The 22522-nt window shown below is 46.0% G+C and overlaps 1 protein-coding gene across 1 annotated transcript in view; it reads right to left on the bottom strand.

The window, feature by feature from the left end:
* Nucleotides 1-17689, bottom strand: part of ATP12A (ATPase H+/K+ transporting non-gastric alpha2 subunit) — a 30638-nt gene extending 12949 nt beyond the window's left edge. Inside the window, exons 1-11 of the mRNA XM_070409355.1 lie at nucleotides 17607-17689; nucleotides 16776-16934; nucleotides 14158-14217; nucleotides 11028-11231; nucleotides 8884-8997; nucleotides 7832-7966; nucleotides 7337-7454; nucleotides 6824-7092; nucleotides 5482-5680; nucleotides 5207-5316; nucleotides 2504-2638 (exon numbers count right to left, since the gene is read on the bottom strand). Coding sequence (XP_070265456.1) covers nucleotides 2504-2638; nucleotides 5207-5316; nucleotides 5482-5680; nucleotides 6824-7092; nucleotides 7337-7454; nucleotides 7832-7966; nucleotides 8884-8997; nucleotides 11028-11231; nucleotides 14158-14217; nucleotides 16776-16934; nucleotides 17607-17615 — 1512 coding nt within the window. The 5' untranslated portion in view covers nucleotides 17616-17689. The remainder of the gene's footprint in view (nucleotides 1-2503; nucleotides 2639-5206; nucleotides 5317-5481; nucleotides 5681-6823; nucleotides 7093-7336; nucleotides 7455-7831; nucleotides 7967-8883; nucleotides 8998-11027; nucleotides 11232-14157; nucleotides 14218-16775; nucleotides 16935-17606) is intronic.
* Nucleotides 17690-22522: the final 4833 nt, after the last annotated feature.

The following is a 22522-nucleotide window of genomic DNA, read 5'->3' as shown; positions in this document are numbered from 1 at the left end:
AGAGAAAATGATGGGTGTGTGGAAGTGGGCAGGCTCACGTCCAGGCTTCCAGGAGAAAAGTTAAGTAACAGGTATTACAATTCTAACACCAATGCCCTTGAATTAGTAATTCTTCTTCTGGACTCATCCTAATAAGATAATTGGGAAAAGTGTGAAAAAGTGTATAATAATAAATGGCTAAATCTTACATAGTCCTTATTATATACCTGGCACTCTTAAGCCCTCAAAAGGAATTTCAAGAAGCTGGAGTATTTGAGAGAGAATGAGTAAGTTTATGAGAAAAATGCTACTATTTTGGGTCTATCAGTTGATTTTTAGACTTTCAGATATCAGAGATGAGTACAATAAAAAAATAGAGGGCAAGCATAGTTTGCCAGCTTTTTAAATTTATGGTCATATAAAGACATTAAAAAGCAACTAACCAATCAAAACCAAAACCAAACCAAGAGCAAACTTCCCATCTACTATCACCATCGTTTTCTCAAAGGTAGAGCATTTCAACATTTAAAAAGTAGGAATAATAAACACTTATATAGTGTGTGCTGTCCTAAGTGCTCACATAGTAAAGTGATTCTCAAAACTGTCATAAGGCTGTGGGTGTTCTTATCACCATTTACAATGCAGGAAACTCAGGTGCAGAAAGGTTAAATGACTCATGCAAGGTCACACACTAACAGGTGGCTGAGCTGGGGTTTGATTCAGGCTGGCAGGTTCGAGGCCCCACCCTGATCACGTAGGATGTAAAGGATAATTGTTTAAATGAAACACATTCATCTTTACATAAAACTTTATAAAATATTGTCTAAAAATCCAATTTGTCATAAACTACTGAAAATCTCTTCATGGACCAGCCTCAGTTTGTCGAATTGCTATTCTAAGGCCAATAAGATGTGGACTTTCTACTTTGTTTCCTTCAGTTGACAGGAACCTCACAATTTTCCAAGGTCACAACATCTACTTCTCATTGTTCATGGCTAATTTTTGCCCAAGTATAAAGTTCAAATGGCACCAACAACATCCAAAGAGGTGTTTTGGCCTTGTCAGCAGGAACACACACAAGCGCTCTCTTCTTTCTAGTCCCAACTCTGGTTAGCCCATTTTCTCCTTCCACTATTAGTACATGAGGCCTCATGGGATCTGCTTTTTCTCATTTCTTACATGCTGAAGGAAGTCTTTACTGGAGTAGATGAAGTTCATCTACTCCAGTAAAGACTTTTTGCAGGGTCTGTGTGAGTCCTGGCTCAGCCCTCAAGAGCTGTGTGATAAAGTTCTGTGCCTCACTCTCTACCTTACAGAGCTGTGGTGAAAATTGAGTGATTTAATACATGTGGAAATTAGCACACATGATTACTATTATTATTTTAGGATTGTGACTCATTCTATTTTCACTAAAATTTTGAACGAGAGATCTGATTTCCTGGCTTTAATATTTGACATCTCACACTTTTGTTGGTTGTCTGTTTGGCTAACTGCAATTCTTCATTGGCCCATTATCCACAAAGATGTTTGCAACAGTTTTTTTTTCCATCCAAACAAAATAGTAGGCTAATCACCAGAAACTCTGACACAAACATGGCTATCTTATTTATACACTTTCTTGTTAATGCAAGGCAAAATCATAATGCCTATGCTCAGTTCTGGAGTCTATTGGAAAGCCCATTGGCAGCAGGACCTTGGACTACACAGTCATTTTTCCAAACACAGGAAGGATGGGGATGTTTGATGGTTGGCCACCCCTAAAATGAGGGAGACAACTAGGCAAGGACAGCCATTTTCTTCCTGAGAAATGAGTGGAAAGAAGATCCCTATGGGACAGGCCTGGAAAGTCATTGGCTGGTCATCAGAGAGATTCCTCACTGGCTTCATTAAGGCAAGGCTTCCTCATATGGCCTGAGCAAAACTGTTCTGCCTCTGACTTATATGGTAGGAAAAGCTTGTGCTCAGGAGTCAAACAGACGTGTGAAAATTGGTTGTGCCACTTTGATGCTGGAATGAGCCTGGTGACATTAACACACTCAGGGTCTGTTTCCTTACCCATAAATTGGGATTAATTAGTCCCATTTCATATGCTTACTGTGAGGATCAATGAGACAATGTATATGAAGCACCTGACACAGACTGAGGACACAGTTAGCTCTATATCTTCCTCCACCTTTCATTTACCCTATGGGCTCTGGCTGTTGCTCCTCATTTGTGCAAGTCACCCCACAGGGGCACGTGTGAATGAGTGAGGATGTGAGTGAATGTGCCTGTAATAGCGATAGATTGTTCTAGGTAGGAGAAGCTGGGCTGACAACATTCTTTTTCTCTATCTGCCTCAGGCAGAGGAAGGAGGCCAGCAAGAGAAAACCTGTTCTGGGTTTACTAGACACCCAGGCCATCCATCTCAGAGGACTATTTTTAAAGTCAAGTATCATTCAAAATTCGTACTAACCTAAGAGTACTGACATGTAGAAATGTCGTTCTCCTGATAACAGAAATTCAGTTGTGAGGAACAACTCACCTGAAATTTGTTGGTTGAGTTAAAAGGGATTTCTGCTACTTTGTGGTTTCTTTTTCTAATTTCCATCACATCACCCAAAACCACCTCTGAGAATTTCAAAAGAGCAGTTTCTGAGGCATCTCCAACCACAACTCTCTGAGAATCAAAAGAGTTAAAAATAAATATTTGTAGCACATAATCTGGTTCTTTGGGGATTATTTTCAATGAACCAACTAGCTCAGTGGTTCTCAACCTTCCTAATGCCGCGACCCTTTAATACAGTTCCTCATGTTGTGGTGACCCCAACCATAAAATTATTTTCGTTGCTACTTCATAACTGTAATTTTGCTACTGTTATGAATCATAATGTAAATATCTGATATGCAGGATGTATTTTCATTGTTACAAATTGAACATAAATGAAGCATCGTGATTAATCACAAAAGCAATATGTAATTATATGTGTTTTCCAATGGTCTTAGGCGACCCTCGACCCCCAAAGGGGTCTCGACCCACAGGTTGAGAACCGCTGAACTAGCTGGACAGACAAAATGATAACACACAATTGTGACTGAGTTAAGACCATGGTAAAAATGTTAAAGTGAATCATGCCACCTACTGGCATTAGCAAAGCTCAAAGTTAGAGCTCTGAGAGCTGAAGGGTTTCATGAAAAACAGCAGTTATGAATTAGATCTTGAAAGACGGTTACAAAGAGAGGAAAAGAAAGCCTTTCAGAAGCCAGAATGCCATGGATGAAGGTGAGAAGTGGAAGACTTCTGTCCTAGATGCTGGGAGTACAGATGGACATGGAGGGCCCTTAAATGCAAGCTGAGGTCTAGGTTCAAGAAGCAGAAAACAGAAGCAAAGGAAGTTTTTGAGCAAAGTTAGGTGATGTATTTCATCTAATGTAGTTTTTAAGGAACATTAGTGCCATGCAAGAAAGACTGGAGGAGGGATAAACTCGAGTTAGGTAGGCCAATTAAGAGGCCAGTACGGTTATTTTGATACAAGTAATTGGTGATAATAGAAATGTAAAATTATAGATATACTAGAGGCCCAGTGCATGGAATTTGTTCACTTAGTGGGGTCCCTCAGCCTGGCCTGCACCCTCTCACAGTCCAGGAGCCCTCAGCGGATGTCCAAGGGGGAGCAGGCCTAAGCTGGCAGTCGGACATCCTTAGCGTTGCCACAGAAGTGGGAGAGGCTGCCACCATTGCCACTGTGCTCACCAGCCCTGAACCCGGCTTCTGGCTGAGTGGCACTCCCCCTGTGGGAGTGCACTGACCACAAGGGGGCAGCTCCTGCATTGAGTGTCTGCCCCCTGGTGGTCAGTGTGCATCATAGGACCGGTTGTTCTGCCATTTGGTCAATTTGCATATTAGTCTTTTATTATATAGAATTTTAAAAAAACATACCTTTATTGATTTCAGAGGGGGGGGGAGGGAGAGAGAGATAGAAACATCAATGATGAGAGAGAATCATTGATTGGCTGTTTCCTTCACACCCCCTACTGGGAATTGAGCTTGCAACCCCAGGCATGTGCCCTGACTGAGAATCGAACCTCAACCTTCTGGTTCATAAGTCGATGCTCAACCACTGAGCCACTCTGGCCGGGAAAATTATAGAATTTTTGAAGCAAGAATGATAGGACTTGGTGAGGAGAAAGTAAAGATGACTTCTAAAAGTTTTGGCTCAGATGACAAGTAAAATGGTGGTGTCACAGAAAAAGAGAAAAATTGGGATAAGATCTTGATTTGGAGCCAGGTTGGGTACAGGTGGAAGGTGACAAGTAGTATAGTTTTGCTGCGAGTCTAACAGTCAAAAATTCCAAGTGCAAAACAAACACACAGCTAGCTGGAGATCCATGACTTGGGATGAGAAATTAGAACTGGACATAAGGATTTGAAAGATAGAGAAGAGATTGGCTAAAAAGAGAATTGATGAGCTAGCTGATAGAGAAAGAAAAACAAGAAATACAAGAAGGCAGGGGAAAGTGGGGGTAAGAGAGAGATAACCAAAGGACTTGTATGCATGCATATAAGCCTAACCAATGGACACAGACACCAGGGGGGTGAGGACATGCGTGGGGGGTGGGGGCAATGGGGGGATAAGGACACATATGTAATATCTTAATCAATAAAGAAAATTTAAAAAAAATACAAGAAAGAGTCAATGAAAAAAAATGACATAGAGAAAAGCCAAGGGGACAGGTTCAGTGACTCACTGGGAGGTTGAAGAAGAGAGAAAGGGAGGAAGGGGAGAGAAAGGAAAGGAAGGGAATAAAAGGAGTTAGTTTGTTGCATATTCTAATATTGTAGGACCCTTAGAGCACCTGCAGCCAAGAAGAATGTGTTTTAAGATCAGTTCTTCATTTCCATCCCATTATATATTAAACTTCAGTGAATGACATTTATACAATAAAAATTTTGATTATATCTACTTATCTGATCAAGAAGTTAGGAAAATAACTTAAGGACACATTCATTTTCTGGAATAAGACAAAATTTTCAAAGGACTGAGATCAATCTGAGGCCTTCAGATATCTTTGTGATGTTGCAAAGCTAGTTAGAATGAACAAAATCTTTTGCAGGTCTTGGAAGCCATGCTTGCTCTTACTAGTACAAGCTTTCCTGTGTTGGAGAGATTAAATCTAGCACCAAATTAGAACAGGGAAAGTGACTTCAAACTGGCTGTGGTTTAAGACAGTGATGCAGACACTTTACCTTCATGATGGGGACTCTTTCCTGTCCTGGTCTGAACTCTGCTCGGTTACACAGTGCAATTATCTTTGATAATGAGGCCCAGGTTCCAGAGCTTTGATCAAAGGTTTGCTCTGGAAAACAGAAAGCAAAGGGGGTGCTGTGGGTGCTGGGCTCCCTCTCCACAAACCATACTGTTCACAAAATTTTGAGACTGCACACCAACTCTGCCACACTGGCTGTGCCCCTCTTCTCAAGTCCACAGCTTTGAGCCAAACTGAATGCTCCAGAAGACTTACTCAACTGGTCTTCACTGGTGTCAGCCATAAAGATCTGATTGTCAAACCACAGATGGGCCACGGTCATCCTGTTCTGGGTCAGAGTCCCCGTCTTGTCTGAGCAAATGATGGAGGTGGAACCTAGTGTCTCCACTGCCTCCAGGTTCTTCACCAGGCAATTCTTCTTAGCCATCCGTTTTGCTGTCAGTGACAGAGTCACCTGACAGAAGAGAGAAGAGAAAAATCCATTTGAATGCAGGTACAATAATATAAAAGTAGCTAAGGCTGGACTAGTTTCAGGCAGTACCTGATAAATCCTATATGTCACGATCCTTTTTTAAAATTAAATATGGGATATTTCTTTTGTCCTTTTACACCTTAAAGAAATCCTGAGGAATTCACAGGTGACAAAACCAAGCAAGGTTGTTATGGCCCATACTCATGTGTAATTACAGAGGGTGCTTTGGTCACCCAGCTCCTGTCAGACAAAAGAGTGAATGCATAAGGTTTGTGCCAAAGAGCTTGTCCCAAAGGCTTGCTTGTTGCTTTGATGAATCAAGAAGTGTTTGTATTTCATTTTAAGAGGTCCAGATTTTAAAGGTTCTTAGCTCTCTCTTTTAAGCCCCGAGATCTCAAAGGGTTCTTTGGGCTCAATTTCTTCAAATTACTACCTGCTAGAGTCAGAAGGGACATGGAGTTCAGAAACTTCTGTCCATCTTTGCTGAGGACAACAGCAGGCCAATGATCTGAGGCCACCTTTACATGTTAACTGGAACCACGAGACCCCCCCACCCCCACCCCACAGGGCCTCCATAACAGAGACTTGAGGGGGCGGGGGTTGTTTAAGGATTAATTGGATGGGTCCTACCAAGGGAGACCCAAAGCTGAATTTGGGGGAAGGTCCAGGAAAGGGCTGTATTTCTCTGCAGAAAAAAGAGAAGGAGTTTGTGTGTCTGTGTGTGTCTAAGGGAAGAGAATTTAGGTAAACAAAGTGCCTAAGTTCCTCAGCTGTAGAAACTGCCAAGGAAATTGTGGAAATGTGAGAAAGACATCTGGCTGCTCAAAAATCTGTGAATGATGGTTCAAGCCTTATCTAGATCTTAAGGAGCAAAGTTACATATGTGATTCGCAGATAGATCTCCTAAATGAAAATGAAAAGTTTTCAAGGACAGTGCATTCAAATATGAACAACCTCATAATTCCTCTGTCCCTCTAAGAATCATTCCATTCAGAATGTCTCCTGGTTGTCTCTGACCGGGAGGGAGTATTGCTCTGAGCTGGAGGAGTTGGAGCTCCCCCAGCATAACAGGGTGGCATGTATCAACAGGGTCAGGGGACAGGCGACCTAGCAGCATGGACTCACAGTGACAGTGGCCAGGAGGCCCTCAGGTACATTGGCCACAATGATGCCAATGAGAAAGATGATGGAGTCCAGGACACGGTACTTCATGGACACCGCAATGATGAAGAAAAGGACGCCGATGGAGACGGCCACTCCTGCCACAATGTGAACGAAGTGCTGGATCTCGATGGCGATGGGTGTCTTCTCATTCCCAACTCCGGAAGCCAGTGAGGCGATCTGACCAATGATGGTGCGGTCACCCGTGTTGATGACCATGCCAGTTGCTGTGCCTACAGGTGAAGTGGATATTTTATTTCATGAGTCCTCAACTGGGAGAGGACCACAGACTCCTCATCTGGTGGCTTACGTGATCAATGAACACATGACATTACTAAGGCCAACATCAGTTCTCTAGGCCCTGCAATTCTAGGTTTTCTCTTGGACAAGCTTTGTACAAGAGATGAAAAGAGATACAAACATAGAGCCCAAAGGGACCCAGTGGTGTGGGCGGTCCTGAGAGCTGGCAAGACTTACCTTCCAGACAGGTTGTCGAATAGAAGCCAATGTTCTTTGTCTCCAGGGGGTCATCATGGGTGAACTCACAGGAGCGGGACTGGGGCTCAGACTCCCCAGTGAGAGATGAGTTGTCAACCTAGAAGAAATTGTGAAGAAGTTCAAGATGAGCCCTGACCTGTGTTTCTCAGTGGTTAGAGCATCAGCCCATGCACCAAAGGGTCATGGGCTCGATTCCAGTCAAGGGCACTTACCTGGTTGGGGCATGTGTGGGAGGCAACCAATCGATGTGTCTCTCTCACATTGATCTTTCTCTCTTTCTCTCCCTCCCTTACTCTTTCTGAGAATCAATGGAAAAAATATCCTCAGGTGAGGTTTAACATACACACAAAAAGAAAACAACAAAATATTCAAGATGAGGCACTGTGTCCCCTGCTCCAGTTACGCCAAGAACTGGAAGGGCCACAGAATGCCAGCCAGTTAGCAGCCTGATCCTTGGGCACCTGTGACACTTACCTTGCATCCCTGGGCAAACAGCAGCCTGATGTCTGCAGGGATCTGGTCTCCTCCTTTAATCTCCACTATGTCTCCCACCACCAGCTGCTCTGCAGGAATTATCTTCTTCTCTGAATCTCGAATGACAAGCGCTTGCTACAAAAGAAAATGTGGTAGATGCCTTAGATCAGGGAATGATGCTGATGCTTCTCCATCCACCACTTACCAAAACTCAGACATCAAGACTCAAAATGGCAAAAGATGAAACAAAAGACTTTGTCTTGGGCCTGAAGACCCTAAAAACTTTTTTTTTTCCCTGAGGAGGAGCTCCTAGAGATATTCTTGGACACAGAAAATGTATTGTGGGCAGATATAGCAAAGGGACAGCCCTGGGTCTGACTGAAAGGAATGAGTACTCCTGGCTTCGATGTCAGGGAAGAATCCTAAAGGTTGAATCAAAGGGCTTAATAATCTTGCTCAGCTCAGGGAAACTTTAATGCTGGAGGAAGTGGATCTCCTCCACCATTAGCACAAAAGATCCCCAGAGTCCCCTCTAGCTGGCAGCTCTGGGGCCCAAGGACAATGTGGTTTTCCCACTGTGCTGACAGTGGTGCACAGTCTCCCTGAAGGACACCTACCAGGGGCCCTTGTGGGGACAGAGGAGCGTGGATGCCCCACATTGAGTGCATTCTGGGGCAACATGCAGTGAAGCTCAGCAGTGGCAGCCAAGATGGTCACAAATAAAAACTCATGGGTTGATGTCCTTGGCTACCAGACCACCTGAATGACTTTTGTCTCAACAGTTCGCCAACACTTACAAGCAATAATAGAAGATACTGCGCAATGACTAATGTTTCCATCCTACTATACTCTTGACTAAGCATTTTCCTGTCTCTTACCTAACTGATTATCTCAGTGAGGAAGTGGGGGTTCATAGAGATTAGGTCACTTGCCCAAGACTTCTCAGACAGAAAAGGATGAGTCTGAGCCTGACCACGGACCCTGTGCCTCCAAGGCCTCATTCTCCTCACCTGAAGTCATGTGGAAATGGAAGAGGGACAGCTGCTACTCACCTGTGGAATCATCTTACTGAAGCTGGCCATGATGTTGGTGCTCTTGGCTTCTTGGTAGTAAGCAAAGATTCCTGTTAATATGACAACCAGGGCGAGCACGGCGCCCAAGTACACCTGGGTCAGGAGGAGAGGCATTGGTCAGAAAAACCAGCCACAGAGTGAGCCAGTTCCTAGGGTTAGAGCTCTTCATGGGAAGGCCAGAGAGATGGCAGTTGTGTCCTGGTGTAATTTACAGGCCACAAAACACATCCATTTTAAGTCTATAATTCAATGATTTTAAAAACATTTACACAGTTGCTTATTGAAGTTGCAACAATTGCCACAATCCAGTTATAGAGCATTTCTGTACTCCCAATAAGACCTCTTGTGCCCAATCGCAGTCTCCCTGCCCCCGCCCCTAGCCCTAGCAGTCACTGATCTGCTTTGTCTTCAGGATGTGCCTGTTCTGGGCATTTTATACCAATGGAATCATATGGTATGTAGCCCTTTGCATCTGGCTTCTTTCTCTCAGCCTCACATTGGCCAGTGTGGTTTTGTTGCTTAGTTGTTAGCACGCACACATGTTCTCTATGTTAAAAGGAATGAATTAACCCAGCCAGTGTGGCTCAGTGGTTGAGCATCAACCTATGAACCAAATGCCAGGGTTGCCAGCAGGGAGCATGCAGGAGGCAGCCAATCATGTTTTTCTCTCTCATCATTGATGTTTCTATCTCTCTCTCCCTCTCCCTTCCTCTCTGAAAGCAATAAAATATATTTTTAAAACATTTTTAAGGAAGAGAATTAGCTTTTAGGAGAGAGAATCCACAAATACTTCATATCTACACTAATAAAAGAGAAACATGGTAATTAGCGTACGACCGCTACCCTTTTTATTGGCTAATCAGTGAGTATATGCAAATTAACTGTCAGCCAAGATGGCGGCCAGCAGCCAGGCAGCTGGAAGTGACATGAGGCTTGCTTGCTTCAGTGAAGGAGGACTCCAACGTTCCCCGCCTGCGCTGCCGGCCTCTGAGCTGGCAGTTTGAAACTTTGTAACAAATATAGAAGCTAAACAAAACCCCGGGATCTCAGAGCTGGAGTTATACATTGTTTCGATTATAGAATGCGAACAAACCAGCGGAAGCCTCAGAGCTAGAGCCAGAGTTAAAGCTGGCCCAGAATAAAATTAAAAAAAGAGATAAAAAAGGAGCGGTTGGGAGCTTCAGTCAACAACCGCCAGCCTGAAAGCAGCCCTCAGCCCCTCACCCAGACTGGCCAGGCACTCCAGTGGGGACCCCCACCCTGAAGGGGGTGTGACCAGCTGCAAACAGCCATCATCCCCTCATCCAGGCTGGCCAGGCACCCCAGTGGGGACCCCCACCCTGATCCAGGACACCCTTCAGGGCAAACCAGCCGGCCCCCAGGCCTCTATCCTATATAGTAAAAGGGTAATATGCCTCCCAGCACAGGGATCAGCGGAGCCGCGAGGCCTCCTGGCACCGGATCAGCATGACAGGGGGCAGCGCCCAAACCCCCTGATCGCCCTGCGGCTCTGTGTGTGACAGGGTGCGGTGCCCCAACCCCCCCCCCCCCCAACGGGCCCTGCTCTGTGTGTGACAGGGTAGAGCCATAACCTCCCCATTGGCCCTGCCCTGAGTGTGAGAGTGGCAGCGCCCCAACCCCCTGATCGGCCCTGCTCTGTGGGTGATAGAGGGCAGCGCCCCAACACCCCCCCACGGGCCCTGCTCTGTGTGTGATGGTCACAAATAAAAACTCATGGGTTGATGTCCTTGGCTACCAGACCACCTGAATGACTTTTGTCTCAACAGTTCGCCAACACTTACAAGCAATAATAGAAGATACTGTGCAATGACTAATGTTTCCATCCTACTATATATATATATATATATTTCACTTAGGAACTTACAATGTTTCTCTCTCTTTTTAAAATTATGCTCATACTGCATCTGAAACATCAGGTAGTCAGGTGTAATTTCTGTTTTACAGCTGGGAAAATGATTGATTTTGCCAACCCCATGCAGCGATTGGTCAGCGGAGACTCCTGATTCCACCCAGGGCTCTGCCCCTGAAAGGCCTCACTTTATTAATCTGTTCTTCCCTGTTACTAATTCAGTAAAACCAGGCAGGAGACCCCAGTGCCTTACATTGTCTAGGGATGATGACTTATCGTTAGAGTACTGAATTCCATACGCAATCCAGCACAGAATGGCTCCCGCCCACAGAAGGATGGAGAAGCCTCCCACCATCTGCTTCAGGAACTTGATAATCTCCGGAGTTTCCTTGGGAGGGGAGAGGGCGTTGGGCCCATCTCGAGCCAGGAGCTCAGCAGCTTGGGTGCTGGAGAGACCCTGAGAAAGTTGAACAAAAATAAATAGAATTATGAAGTTCAAATTGGCAGTTGCAAAATAGTCACAGGGAGGTATAGTATAACGTAGAGACTATAGTTAATAATTTTGTAATAACTATGTATTGTGCCAGGTGGGTACTAGACTTATTGGGGGAAATCACGTTGTAAGTTATTTAAATGTCTAGTCACTGTGCTGTACACATGAAACTATTATAATATTGAATATCAACTGTATTTGAAAAAAATTAAAAAGAAAACAATAAAAACAAACAAAGAAACAAAAAAACCCCAAACAGAATTAGACATTTCTCCTGCCTTGGGTTGGATATTATACTTCAGCAGGTTGTGGAGAGGGGTTACCATGCTCAGAGAAGGCCTGGGAAAAGTGGGTGACACCTCACCTCCACCCCCACCTTGTCTTCTCTCAGAATTGCCTTTTGAAAAAAAATCTTATCAAGTTGTTGTCTTGTTTTAAAAGGAATGCTTAATGTCAGCCAGGCAGTATTTTCCATATATTTACCCATTTTATTTTTCAAAATAACCCTCTGAAGAAGGAACTGTTATTATCCTCATAGATGTGGAATTTGAGGCAAATGATGGTTAAGTCATCAGGATTCGACCAGCATCTGGACCCAGAGCAGCTATATTCTATCTGCTAAGGAGGTTCTGTTTCTTAGAGATTTACCCAGAGATAGCAGCAATCTGATTTGAAATATAGAAGCTAGTCATCAAGGTTAAGGGCAATGCAGTAACATCCAGAAAATACTCTCTCTTCTGGAACTGCGATATAGTACATGGCTAATTTTTCATGCTTAAGTCTGGTGCTTTTCTGCTTTTCTAGATATTGGCCCTGAGTACTAAGTTCTTGTTCATCTTTAGAGTTACAAGTCCTACCAGCCTGAGGCCCACATGGCCAGTCACTTCTAGCCAGAAGCCCTCCACCCACAGGTGCACAGAGACTTGAAATCCTGAACTATCATCTGTAAGGTTCCCCCCCAAACTACCTTTTATAGAGAAAGTCTTTTACATACCTTCTCTCCCTAATTATGTTGTAAGCCAGTTAAAGGTAAGGACCCTATCCGTGTTCATTTGTGTGTCCTTTATAGGATCTACTTTTTCTGCAGCAGAGGCTCAAACAGTTGTTAAATACCTGGATTTGTAATCAGCAACTGAATACCATCACCCCCCATTTGCAATGCCTTTTCCAGAACCTCAGACTCACTATCACCCCTTCCTCCCACTGCCTTTTCTAATCTCTCACCCCCACCCCTGGGATCCAGCCCACAACCTGACCCCCTGCTCACATCTCCTTTTTCTGCTGGATTAAGGATTTGTCTAAAAAAACCTCAGTGTCTCTTCTGCACCCGTCCCCCTCCCATCTTACTGCTGCTGCATAGTTCACATGCTCTTCTCATAGACCTGCATTCTTCTAGACCCTCCCATCTCCCACTTAAAAATGAAATGTGTGAAAAAAGAAAAAAATCTATATATATAAAAGCTAAGCGACCGGCCGACCAGCCGGCCAGCTGGTAGCTATGATGTGCAATGACCACCAGGGGGCAGACACTCAATGCAGGAGCTGTTGAGCAACAGCAACTTTGCAGAGTGCCCTCTCACACTCCAGGACCCCTCAGGGGGATGTCGGATTGCAGGTTTTGGCCCGATCCCCGCAGGCCAGGCCTAGGGACCCCCACCTGCCAGAGGGACCCCGCTCACTCTGCAGATGCCCTTTGAGCCCCGGCACCACCCCAAGTGCAGCCGGCCAGGGAGGGACTGTGGGAGGTTGGCTACAGGGCATGTCTGGCCTATCTCACACAGTCCCGCCCTGTCGGCCACTTTCTAATTAATTTCCTTTCAATGTGCACAAATCTGTGCACTGGACCTCTAGTATATATATATATTTGTCTTCTCCCAGAATTGCCTTTTGAAAACCAATCTTACCAAGTTGTTTCCTTGTTTAGAAATTATACTCTTTATACAACTAATATTGTCTTTATTCCTTAGTTTAATATGAAACTGCTGGACAGTTTCACTAAAATTATCTCTTTCCCACCTGATTTTCTACCTTACCTCCCTGCCATCAATTCCAGGCACTCTGTCCTTCCTGCTCCCTGGGTACTCTGGCAACTTAAATCCAAGCCATCATCCTACGTCCTAATTCAAACACTTCTACTGGTCAGAATTAAAAACATCTCTCAGCCTGTGGTATAGATCTCTTGGTTGCCCTCTAAGTGGAACAGAGTGGATGATATGATACTTTTCTACACGTCTGGCTTCCTCTCTGAGCTGCTAACTCCTTATGATAGGGGTGTCTGTTCCGCTCTGCTCCTCTCACTGCTGACCCAGTGCATCACACACAGTGGGTATTTTTGTTGACTTAAACAGATGCAGCCAAATATCCTGATGTCAAGCCACCAAAGCTTTTGAAATATGAGTTGAATGTGAATTCATAGAAGGAAGCAGTGCCTCTGTGATGGGAGAGTTGGGAGCCACCAGGGACCACTCAGTCCTTCTCAGAAGAGGAGGAGGACAAACAGGGTCTAAGGCTGTCACCCCAGACCTTGGCTTCTTAACACTGGGTCTCCCCATTCTTTGATAAGGCCATCATACTTCCTGTACACCAGGATTAAAAATAACTGACCATGACAATGAGCAAGCATCTGAACCTTTGGGGGGAGACCATAGCTTTCTGTAGTCACAGTCAACAGAACTGTAGAGTCAGCATACAGCTCAGCCAAGGAGCTTGACCAGGGCCTTGGTTCAGAACGCTAGCTCCTGATGTCAGCCCCCTTCTGTCCACTCACCAGGGCATCTCAACATTAGTGCCATAAGTCACTCATCCTAATGGTGCCCTCAACTTTCCACACACCCTTTTTCTTTACAGTGACAGGGCTGCTTCTCCTGATTTGAGTTCCCTCATGACTTACCGTAACAATATTTGTATGATATTTAGTTTCCAATTCCTTATTGCTGAGCTTGTGGTCATCCTGAAGTCCATGAAAAGAAGAACAGAGTGAATTAGGTAATTCCAAAAAACTCAAGCTGGAAACTCTGACAAGCCCCATGGGAGCTGGGAGAGGGGCCAGAAAGTGTGGGAGTAAGAGAGCCCTGGGTACCAGGTGGCCATTGCAGAGAGGGACGGAGGGTCCTGCTGCAGGAGAGGCCTGACCCGATTCAGGAGACTTTCTGGCCACCCCGGGAAGAGTTCAGACTTAACTTGCTATTTACCACATTGTTTTTTATGAACAAAGCAATGCATTCCACCTCAGTCTAAGTTCCAGCACATGCAAGTCTGGACCTACCTGGTGTCCAGGTGCTAACTCAGACATGAATGTGGGACCAATGGAAGGTGACCAGCAACACCAAGCAGCCCCATTTCACATGCCCTGACAACTTGGGACCCATGCAGCCCTTGCTGGGAGGTAGTCTTTGGGAGAGGGAAGCATGACTGTCCTTATTCAGGTACTTGAGACTCAGGTAGGTCACTGATTACAGAAACCCTGCACTTTAAAAACCTGTCATATAATGCCATTATGGTCCAGACTCACTAATTTTGGCCCAGGATCATTAGACTCAAGCAACATTTCTTAACCTGGGCATCATTGACATTGAGGGCCAATAACTCTGTTTTAAAGACTTCTACCCACCAGCAGCTTCCCTCAGACACAGGACAGAGTCTTTACGCCCTGACTGTCCAGAACAAAGATTTATACTTGTGATTGGGACTAGAGCCACCTCTTCTCTTAAGTACATGCAAAAAGCGTCATGTTAAAAGATTAAGACTTTACAATTTTTTTTTCCTTTCCTCATCCAGAATTTGCTTTGCTCATTCTTTCATGTCAATTGAAGATGACATTGCCAAGGGTTCAAAGGGTTAAGATACAGTTCTATGCACTGTGTGCTAAGTTCTGGGCAGGTATAAGGAACAGGGAATGGATGAGTAGAGCCACTGTGTGCATAGATGGACCTGGTTTTTAACAGGCTGCACTGGGAGGCAGAGCACCTGTCCTCCTCCCTTTAGCCTTCGTTCTGGGGATGAGAATGCAGAAAGGCTGGGGGCTGGGGCCCCTCTGCTGGCCAGAACTGGAATAGCACAGGGCAGCACCCTGGGCTGGGTTTGGGTTTATTCAAAAGCCAAGAGTGCTTTGGCTCTCATCAAGGTTCTGATTTGCTGGACAGGTCAGGGTGCAAGAGCATCCAGGCACATTGCCCAAATTACAGGATTCTTGGGAAGCAGAAGAATACTGGCTAATCCCTTGGAAATTATTTTTCAGTATTACACATCTTTACAAACTGCTCAAGAAGAGAGATTCTCATCCTAATAAATAGGCAAGTGACAGAATGGATATATTTTCATGTTATACATAGCAATTTCAAGGAAGACTAGATAAGTTTTCAATCCTGAATTCTAGAGAAACATAGGCAAATAGAATGACTGTCTATTATCTGGTGCTGTTCTCAGTCTTCCTCCTGCTGTATTTCATTGAACTCTCTTAACAAGCTTATGGGGTAGGCACCATTTTTCATTTTCATTTTTTTTTTTCAAAATAGGAAACTGAGTTTCAGTCAGAGTGGGATTTGAGTTTATGTCAGTACAATTTCAGGGCTGTGTTCTTAAATGTCTATCAGGATATATACAGACAAATGCCTAGTATGCTGCTCAAAGTTTCACAAACTCTCCAGGAGAAACAGAAAGCCCTGATGTATAGTATCTGATCATTTCTTATCACAGCCAAATTTCAAGCTACTAATGCAATGTCGATATGTTGGTCAGCTTGTCAAATTCCTGAATATTTAACCACTGGCTCTCTAGCCCCCAGGAACTTATACCACTACTGTCTGTTCAATCATAGCACTTTAGAGTCTGCAATGAACTTGAGTGTAGAAGCTTCTCCTTTGATGGTCCTGAGATGAATGTCATATTTAAGTTCTGAGGCTGTCCTTTTCCATGGTGGCCAAAGTCCTTCTTCAATTGTAATAATATTGAGCTTCAATAAAGCACTTTAATTATAAAATACTCTTATTCTTTTCTCACTTTCCCCCATCACAGACCCATGCAAATTCAGTGAAGCCAGTTACACGTAGAACTTCAATGGGGTGTAAAGTCATCTGACTCCAAGCCCAACAGTCTTATCACCTTCTCATGGAGCATATATGCCCCCAAACCTAGTAAATATCAAATGGTTTCACTTTATCAGCTAGAAACTGGCAAATGGTAACTTATATTTCACTGAAAGGAGAGCAGTGTGGGCCAAGCCTGTGGGGACTGGAATCCCAGAGGCTTCCCTGAGTCCCACCTGGGAATGCCGACAATCAGAATGCAGGTACTCTGCAGAGGCTTAGCCCCTGGGCAGATATTATCCTACCTTTCTCTTTCTACTAAAAAAATATAAATAAATAAATAAATCTTACGAGGAAATTCAAACCCTTCAGAATGCTTTATCTTTTGGAAAAGGAAGGGTACAGGGACAAGGTCCCGATACACTTCCTAGGGGGAAGGGCAGCACTCAGGGGCCCCTTTGCCTTCAGGGCCCAATCCACTGACCAGATCAATTTCTTTTGTCAGATGCTCTTTGCGCTGATTCTTTCCGAGTTCCAAGCAGTTATCCTGCAGGCCCCTGTACTTATCCTTGCCATCCCCCTTGTCTGTTTGCTTCATGTCTTTGGCTCCATTGAGCTCCACAGAGTAAATGCGGGGTGTTTTCTGAAGAAGAAGCAGAGGTGCAGTATTAGCCCCAAGTGGATTTTCTGACTTCCCCTGGGGGTCGGGGACCACCATCCCCACTGTCATCTCCTCCCCTGGGGAGAGGAAGGAGCAGGATTGTAGGGAGGTTCCCCCACCTTCAAACAGCAGCTCCCTGGCCCTCTCTTCTCTCTCCTCCTGTGTGGAGGGCAGGCTGAGGTAACCCCTCCTGGGTGGAGGGGAAGGTGGGATGTGATTTCCCACCCAGAAAGAACACCTCTCTAAGGAGCCATGGGGTCTTCTGGGACCTTGTTCCCCATTTCTTGGGTAGAGGGTGCTCATCGTCCCACCATTTATTGGGTGGAGGGCGCCCACTGCTCCCCGTTTCTTGTGTTGGCGTGAGCATGCTGGGGTACTGCCCAATGAGCTCCTGAACCTCAGCCCCAGGCAGGGCGCGCCTTACGCACTGCGCTACGGTGCGTTCGTATAAGCCCAGCCAAGTGCTACCCTTGGGATAGGGGCTGCCCTCGAACGCCGGCCCCTCCCGGAGTCCGCTGGGGGCTCCAGCTTCGACTGAGCGCTTGGGGCAGGGCGGGGAGAGGAGCGGCGCGGAGGCCAAAGAGCGAGAGGTGCTGGTGGCCTCCATATCCCCACACCTCTCGACCGACCGGCCCGGGGTCGGGTTGCACGCACCTGGCCCATGACGCGGTGGAATCCCGGTCGCGGCTGGCGCGGGTGGGAGGGCGGAGAGGGTCTGGTCCGGCGGCGGCGGTGGCGGCGGAGGTGCAGCCGCTGGCTGGGGAGGTGGCGGCGCCTTAAATGCCGCTCGCCCCGCCCTTTCTGGTTTCGGGAACCCACGTCTGCCGCCGCCTGAAAGTGCGACTGCGACTTGCTTACCAGTGAAGGAACTGATACAGTTACACCATCAGCACAGCTGGCGACAACTGTGCTCTAAGGGGCCTTTAGAAACGGAAGGCTGCTCTCGGGTCTTACGCACAGGTGCGTCTCCGAGGGGATTTGGGGACAACCAAGAGCCTCTGGGGAGCAGCTGAATTACTTTGCAGGATCCAGATAGGAATTTGGAGTTGGAAACCATTTGGGTGAGAGGGAGAGAGTGGAGAGGAGACGTGAGGGATTCCGCGCCAGCCTGAGGGGCTGTCGGTTCTGAGGACTCGGACTAGGTTGCTGGGACCAGAACTGAAGGTGTAAGCTGCGCATCCCCACCCGCTCCTGCGGGGACCGAGCGCTTCCGCTCCCAGGAACCACACACACTTCCAGCCTCCCTTCTTCCTTCCCTCCCTTCCTTTCTTCTTTTCTTTCCAGAATTTAAAGCCTATCTCCCCAGCCAGCGGCTGCACCTGCTGCCCAGGTTCGTGCAGGGCCGCTGTTCCAGTGTCTGCCTGCGTTTGGGACAGGTGTGGAGCAGACAAGCAGGATGCTGGCGGAGATGCACCAGACCCCTTGTCCAGCCCAAGCTTAAGAGCAAATCCCCAGTCATGCTGATTTGACTGGGGAGAGGTGGGCTCATGCAGTGGTGATGGCATAGGTTAAACATTAGAAAATTGTAACCACTTCCCTTGGAGAAGATTTATTCTTGTTGATATGAAGTTCAGAACAGTGTTAGTTATGACCAAACCGGACAAAATAGAACCTTGTCAGATTCTCTAGTACCTCTAAAATCCTGCAGGGTACCAGTCCTAGCCATCGCTACTGTGGCACATGCGGCAGCCTCCGAGGCCATCAGGTGTCCTGGAATGCAAGCTCTACCAAAAAGGACAAATGGAGCCACTCTCCCCACACCCACCCTGACTCCAGAGTTATTGTTTTGCTGTCACCAGTCATTCTGCCCCAGAGTACGGGCATCCCATTATTCCTTGAGGGGATGGCCTCCAGGTGTCTGTGATGCGCAAGTGGAGTAGTCCTCACCTGATAGAACTATGAATGGATCTCCCCAGAGACACACAGTCTCACCTCTTTTTGGCTCCAGGGGCTATCACCGAGCAGTTCTAGGCAATGGACACTGAGCTCCACCCAATTCTAATGACTTCTCTTGAGCTGCCCATAAAACCTAGGACACCTCCTCAGTCCTCATACTCTAGTAGTGACATCTGCATGAGGTTGGGTTTTCCTGTCTTTCAAAAGAAACCTATTTATGCCAAAAGTTTCTTCTAGAACTGTTCTGATCAACAAATATTATGTATTGGGGACAGGCTGTCATATTCCTGGCTCATTTTAATACACTTAATGTTAATTCACTTAATGAACTTGAAACTATACTGGACATAAGAGGTGGTGGGAAGAAATGGTACTAAAATTGAATCATTCTCTGATCTCAAGGAAGTTACACTTGATCCATCGGAGGGAGAAAATTGATGAATAAACAATAAGTGATCCAAGACAGAAAAGAATGAACACTAAATGTTATAGGCTCTAAGTGCTTTAAGAGGTAGAAGGAAAGATGGGAGATATGGCAAGACTTTTATTCCTTAGAATTAGTTATTAAGATTTTCTCCTTCCCCTTTGCACCCCCATGAAAGATGGGAGAGAGGTAGAAAGAGGGGCTGATTCAGGGCCTGGTGTCTAACACTGTTGGTGCCTTGAAAGGCCCCATGCTGCAGAGTCCTAGGTAAAGGGACATCCACCAGCCACCTCATAGGTAGGAATGTGAGGATACCTAGGATGTGGAGTTTGAAGGCTACATACAGAGAAGGAAGAGGGTCTAGGTGACAATGAGAAGAGGAAGGTCTCCTTCTGGCCTCACATCTGGCTCAGCAGGTCCCTCTGCCCACTGTCTTCTTCCTCTCCTAGATTCCTCTCCCACACAAATGGGCAGTCTCCACACACCTGTGTCCACTTGTCGGGCCTGGCTATGGTTAGGCAGTGTTTCTCCCCCAACAAGCTGCCTGGAGTTGGAGTCAGAACGAAAAAAACAAAAACAAAGCAGCCCAGCACACTTCTGCACTGTTTCCTCATTGCCTCATATAGAAGACATCCTGGGACTAGGGTAGGAACATCCTGCAGAGAGGACAACCTGCTTTCAGACATAGCACATGTACTGTGGTGATGGCCCTGCCTGGGGCTCTTAACCAGAGCAGCAGGTGCTGCTCTCAGAGCAGGTAAAGGCCCACAGGGGGCACACCAGAGCACAGGGGCAAGTACGAACCTGTTTTCTACTTATGTCAATACAACTCCCCAAAATGTTAGCTTACCACAGAGTTCATTCTCTGTGACTCATTTTGGGTAATAAGATTGTTTTTTAGAAAATTACAATTTCTTTTTTAATAGGTGATTGAAAAAAATTGACTGCATTATGAATATTTTAAATTTATTTTATTTTAATGATTTTTGTTTTTTAATCTTATATTTTTCCTCACTTGAATGACCTTCGTTAGAGACATATGTAACATATATGACATATAACTTGCATGACATGCAGGATATTATTCACACAAATATGCTCAGTTAACTTTGCAGGAATTTTTCTCTTCTAGTGAGTGAGGTGACATTCTCATGGTCATCAGCTCTCACATTCTTCAGTCAGGGAGTCCAAAGCAGACACTCAAATATTTATCCCTGAAATATGTATTGGAAGCATGTGTAGATGTGTAGCACCTTACCAGGTCTTTCTTCTGAAGGAGCTCTCAACCCAGTTAAGAATCTCAGCTACATCACCCAGTTAAAATCTTATATATAAAAAGCATAATATGCAAATTGACTGAATGGTGGAACAACCAGTCGGCAGGGGGTGGGGCTGGCGAGCAGGTGGCACCTGGCCAGCCAAGGTATGTGCCAGTGGGAAGAGGGAGGGGACGGTGATGGGGGTGGTGGGGCAGGGCTGGCTGCTTGCTGCTGGCGCCATGCCCTGATCGGCTCGCCGGTTGCCTCCTGCAGAGGGAGGCCACTGTGGCTTAGGCCCGCTCATTCAGACATCCCCTGAGGGTTCCCAGACTGTGAGAGGGCACGGGCTGGGCTGAGGGACCACCCCAGAGTGCAAGAATTTTTATGCACCGGGCCTCCAGTATTAACATAAGACGTGTCAAAGGCCAAACATGGTCCAGCACTGGGTGGGGGCAGACACCACGGTTCCAGAGGTGCCAAGGGAAGTAGGAGCTTTGTGCAATGGAGTGATGGGTGTTTCTTGAGGTGGGTTAAGTGCAGGTGGAGTTTGAAGGCTAGGTAACCTGTAAGAAGTAGAGAGGAGGAGGAAGAAGAAGGTACTGGCTCCTACAAAGACACAGCTGATAGGAATGACAATGGTGGTGTTTCAGGGAGAACAAGGGACCTGATAGCCAGAGAGGACAGGCTCTCTCAGGGATGGGCAGGAGGTCCAGCTGTCAGGGTGGAACTGTGCAGACACTGGGCCTTATCCTAGGTCTTGGGAGCCCTTGAAAATGACAGTAGCAAAATAGAAACAACATTTGGGGGAAGATGAGAGTTTCTCTAGCAAAAGGCAAAAGCCCCCCTGACTCTGTGAATTTGTGGGATTGCAGCCATTCCAACATGAGACTTGAACCAAATTATCGTATTTTAGGTTCCTGTCACTGAGCAGCTTGTCAATGAGGCGGCTTGATGCTTTTGTCATTTATACTTTAGCTGCCATGAGCATGTCTAGTCTGTAAACAACTGTTAGTTCAGATATCATTGATTTGTTTGTGTCAAGTGCATTTGAAAGGAAACCAGGGGAAGGGCAAATGATTGTCACCTACTAGTAAGTTAAATAGTCACAGTCTAAGTGGGAGAAGTTTATAGGATTCTCCACTCTCCATACCCCAATCCTATATAATAAAAGGCTAATATGCAAATTGACCGAATGGTGGAACAAGCGGTCACATGACACTCACTGACCACCAGGGGGCAGACGCTCAACACAGGAGCTGCCCCATGGTGGTCAGCATGCTCCCACAAAAGGAGTGCAGCTCAGCCAGAAGCCCTGAGCTGGGCTCATGGCAAGTGCAGTGGCGGTGGCAGAAGCCTCTCCCACCTCCGCAGGATGTCCGACAGGGAGCAGGCCTAAGCTGTCAGTCAGACATCCCCCGATGGCTCCCGGACTGCAAGAGGGTGCAGGCCAGGCTGAGGGCCTCCTCCCCCCCACTCCCTGAGTGCATGAATCTCATGCACTGGGCCTCTAGTAAATATATATTGATCCTGTGTTTCCAGGGTGAACTGAGCCTTTCTAAGAGCTATGTGGGGAAAAGGAGCTATGGAATGGAAGAATATTCCTAAGAGACAAGGTCCGTCTCTTCCATAAAGGTCAACTTCAATCTCATAATCTTATTGTGGCTGCCAGACTATGCCCTTAACAAATAAAGCCACCCATTACTTTGAAGCACAAGATGCCTCCTGCATGATTACAGCCTGGGAATCAGGGTCTCAGTGGGGCTGGTTGTTGTCTCAGTTGTAGTGGCTCAATTGCACCAGCTTCCAACTACTACTCCATTTGAGCAGTATTCAGGCAAGAGTCTTCTCACACTCTGGACTGATCTTTCCCTTCACCTCATCTCTCTTTCCTCCCTCTAAGGGCTGCCAGGTAAAATACAGGGCTCCCATTAGAGTTGCATTTCAGCCAAACAATGAATAATTTTTTAGTATGTCTCAAATATTGCATGGGA

This window comes from Myotis yumanensis, unplaced genomic scaffold (genome assembly GCF_028538775.1).
Source record: "Myotis yumanensis isolate MYYU_CA2020_CCGP unplaced genomic scaffold, mMyoYum1.0.hap1 SCAF_3, whole genome shotgun sequence".
In the NCBI taxonomy this organism is placed as follows: domain Eukaryota; kingdom Metazoa; phylum Chordata; class Mammalia; order Chiroptera; family Vespertilionidae; genus Myotis; species Myotis yumanensis.
This window is presented reverse-complemented; position numbering and strand designations above follow the sequence as displayed.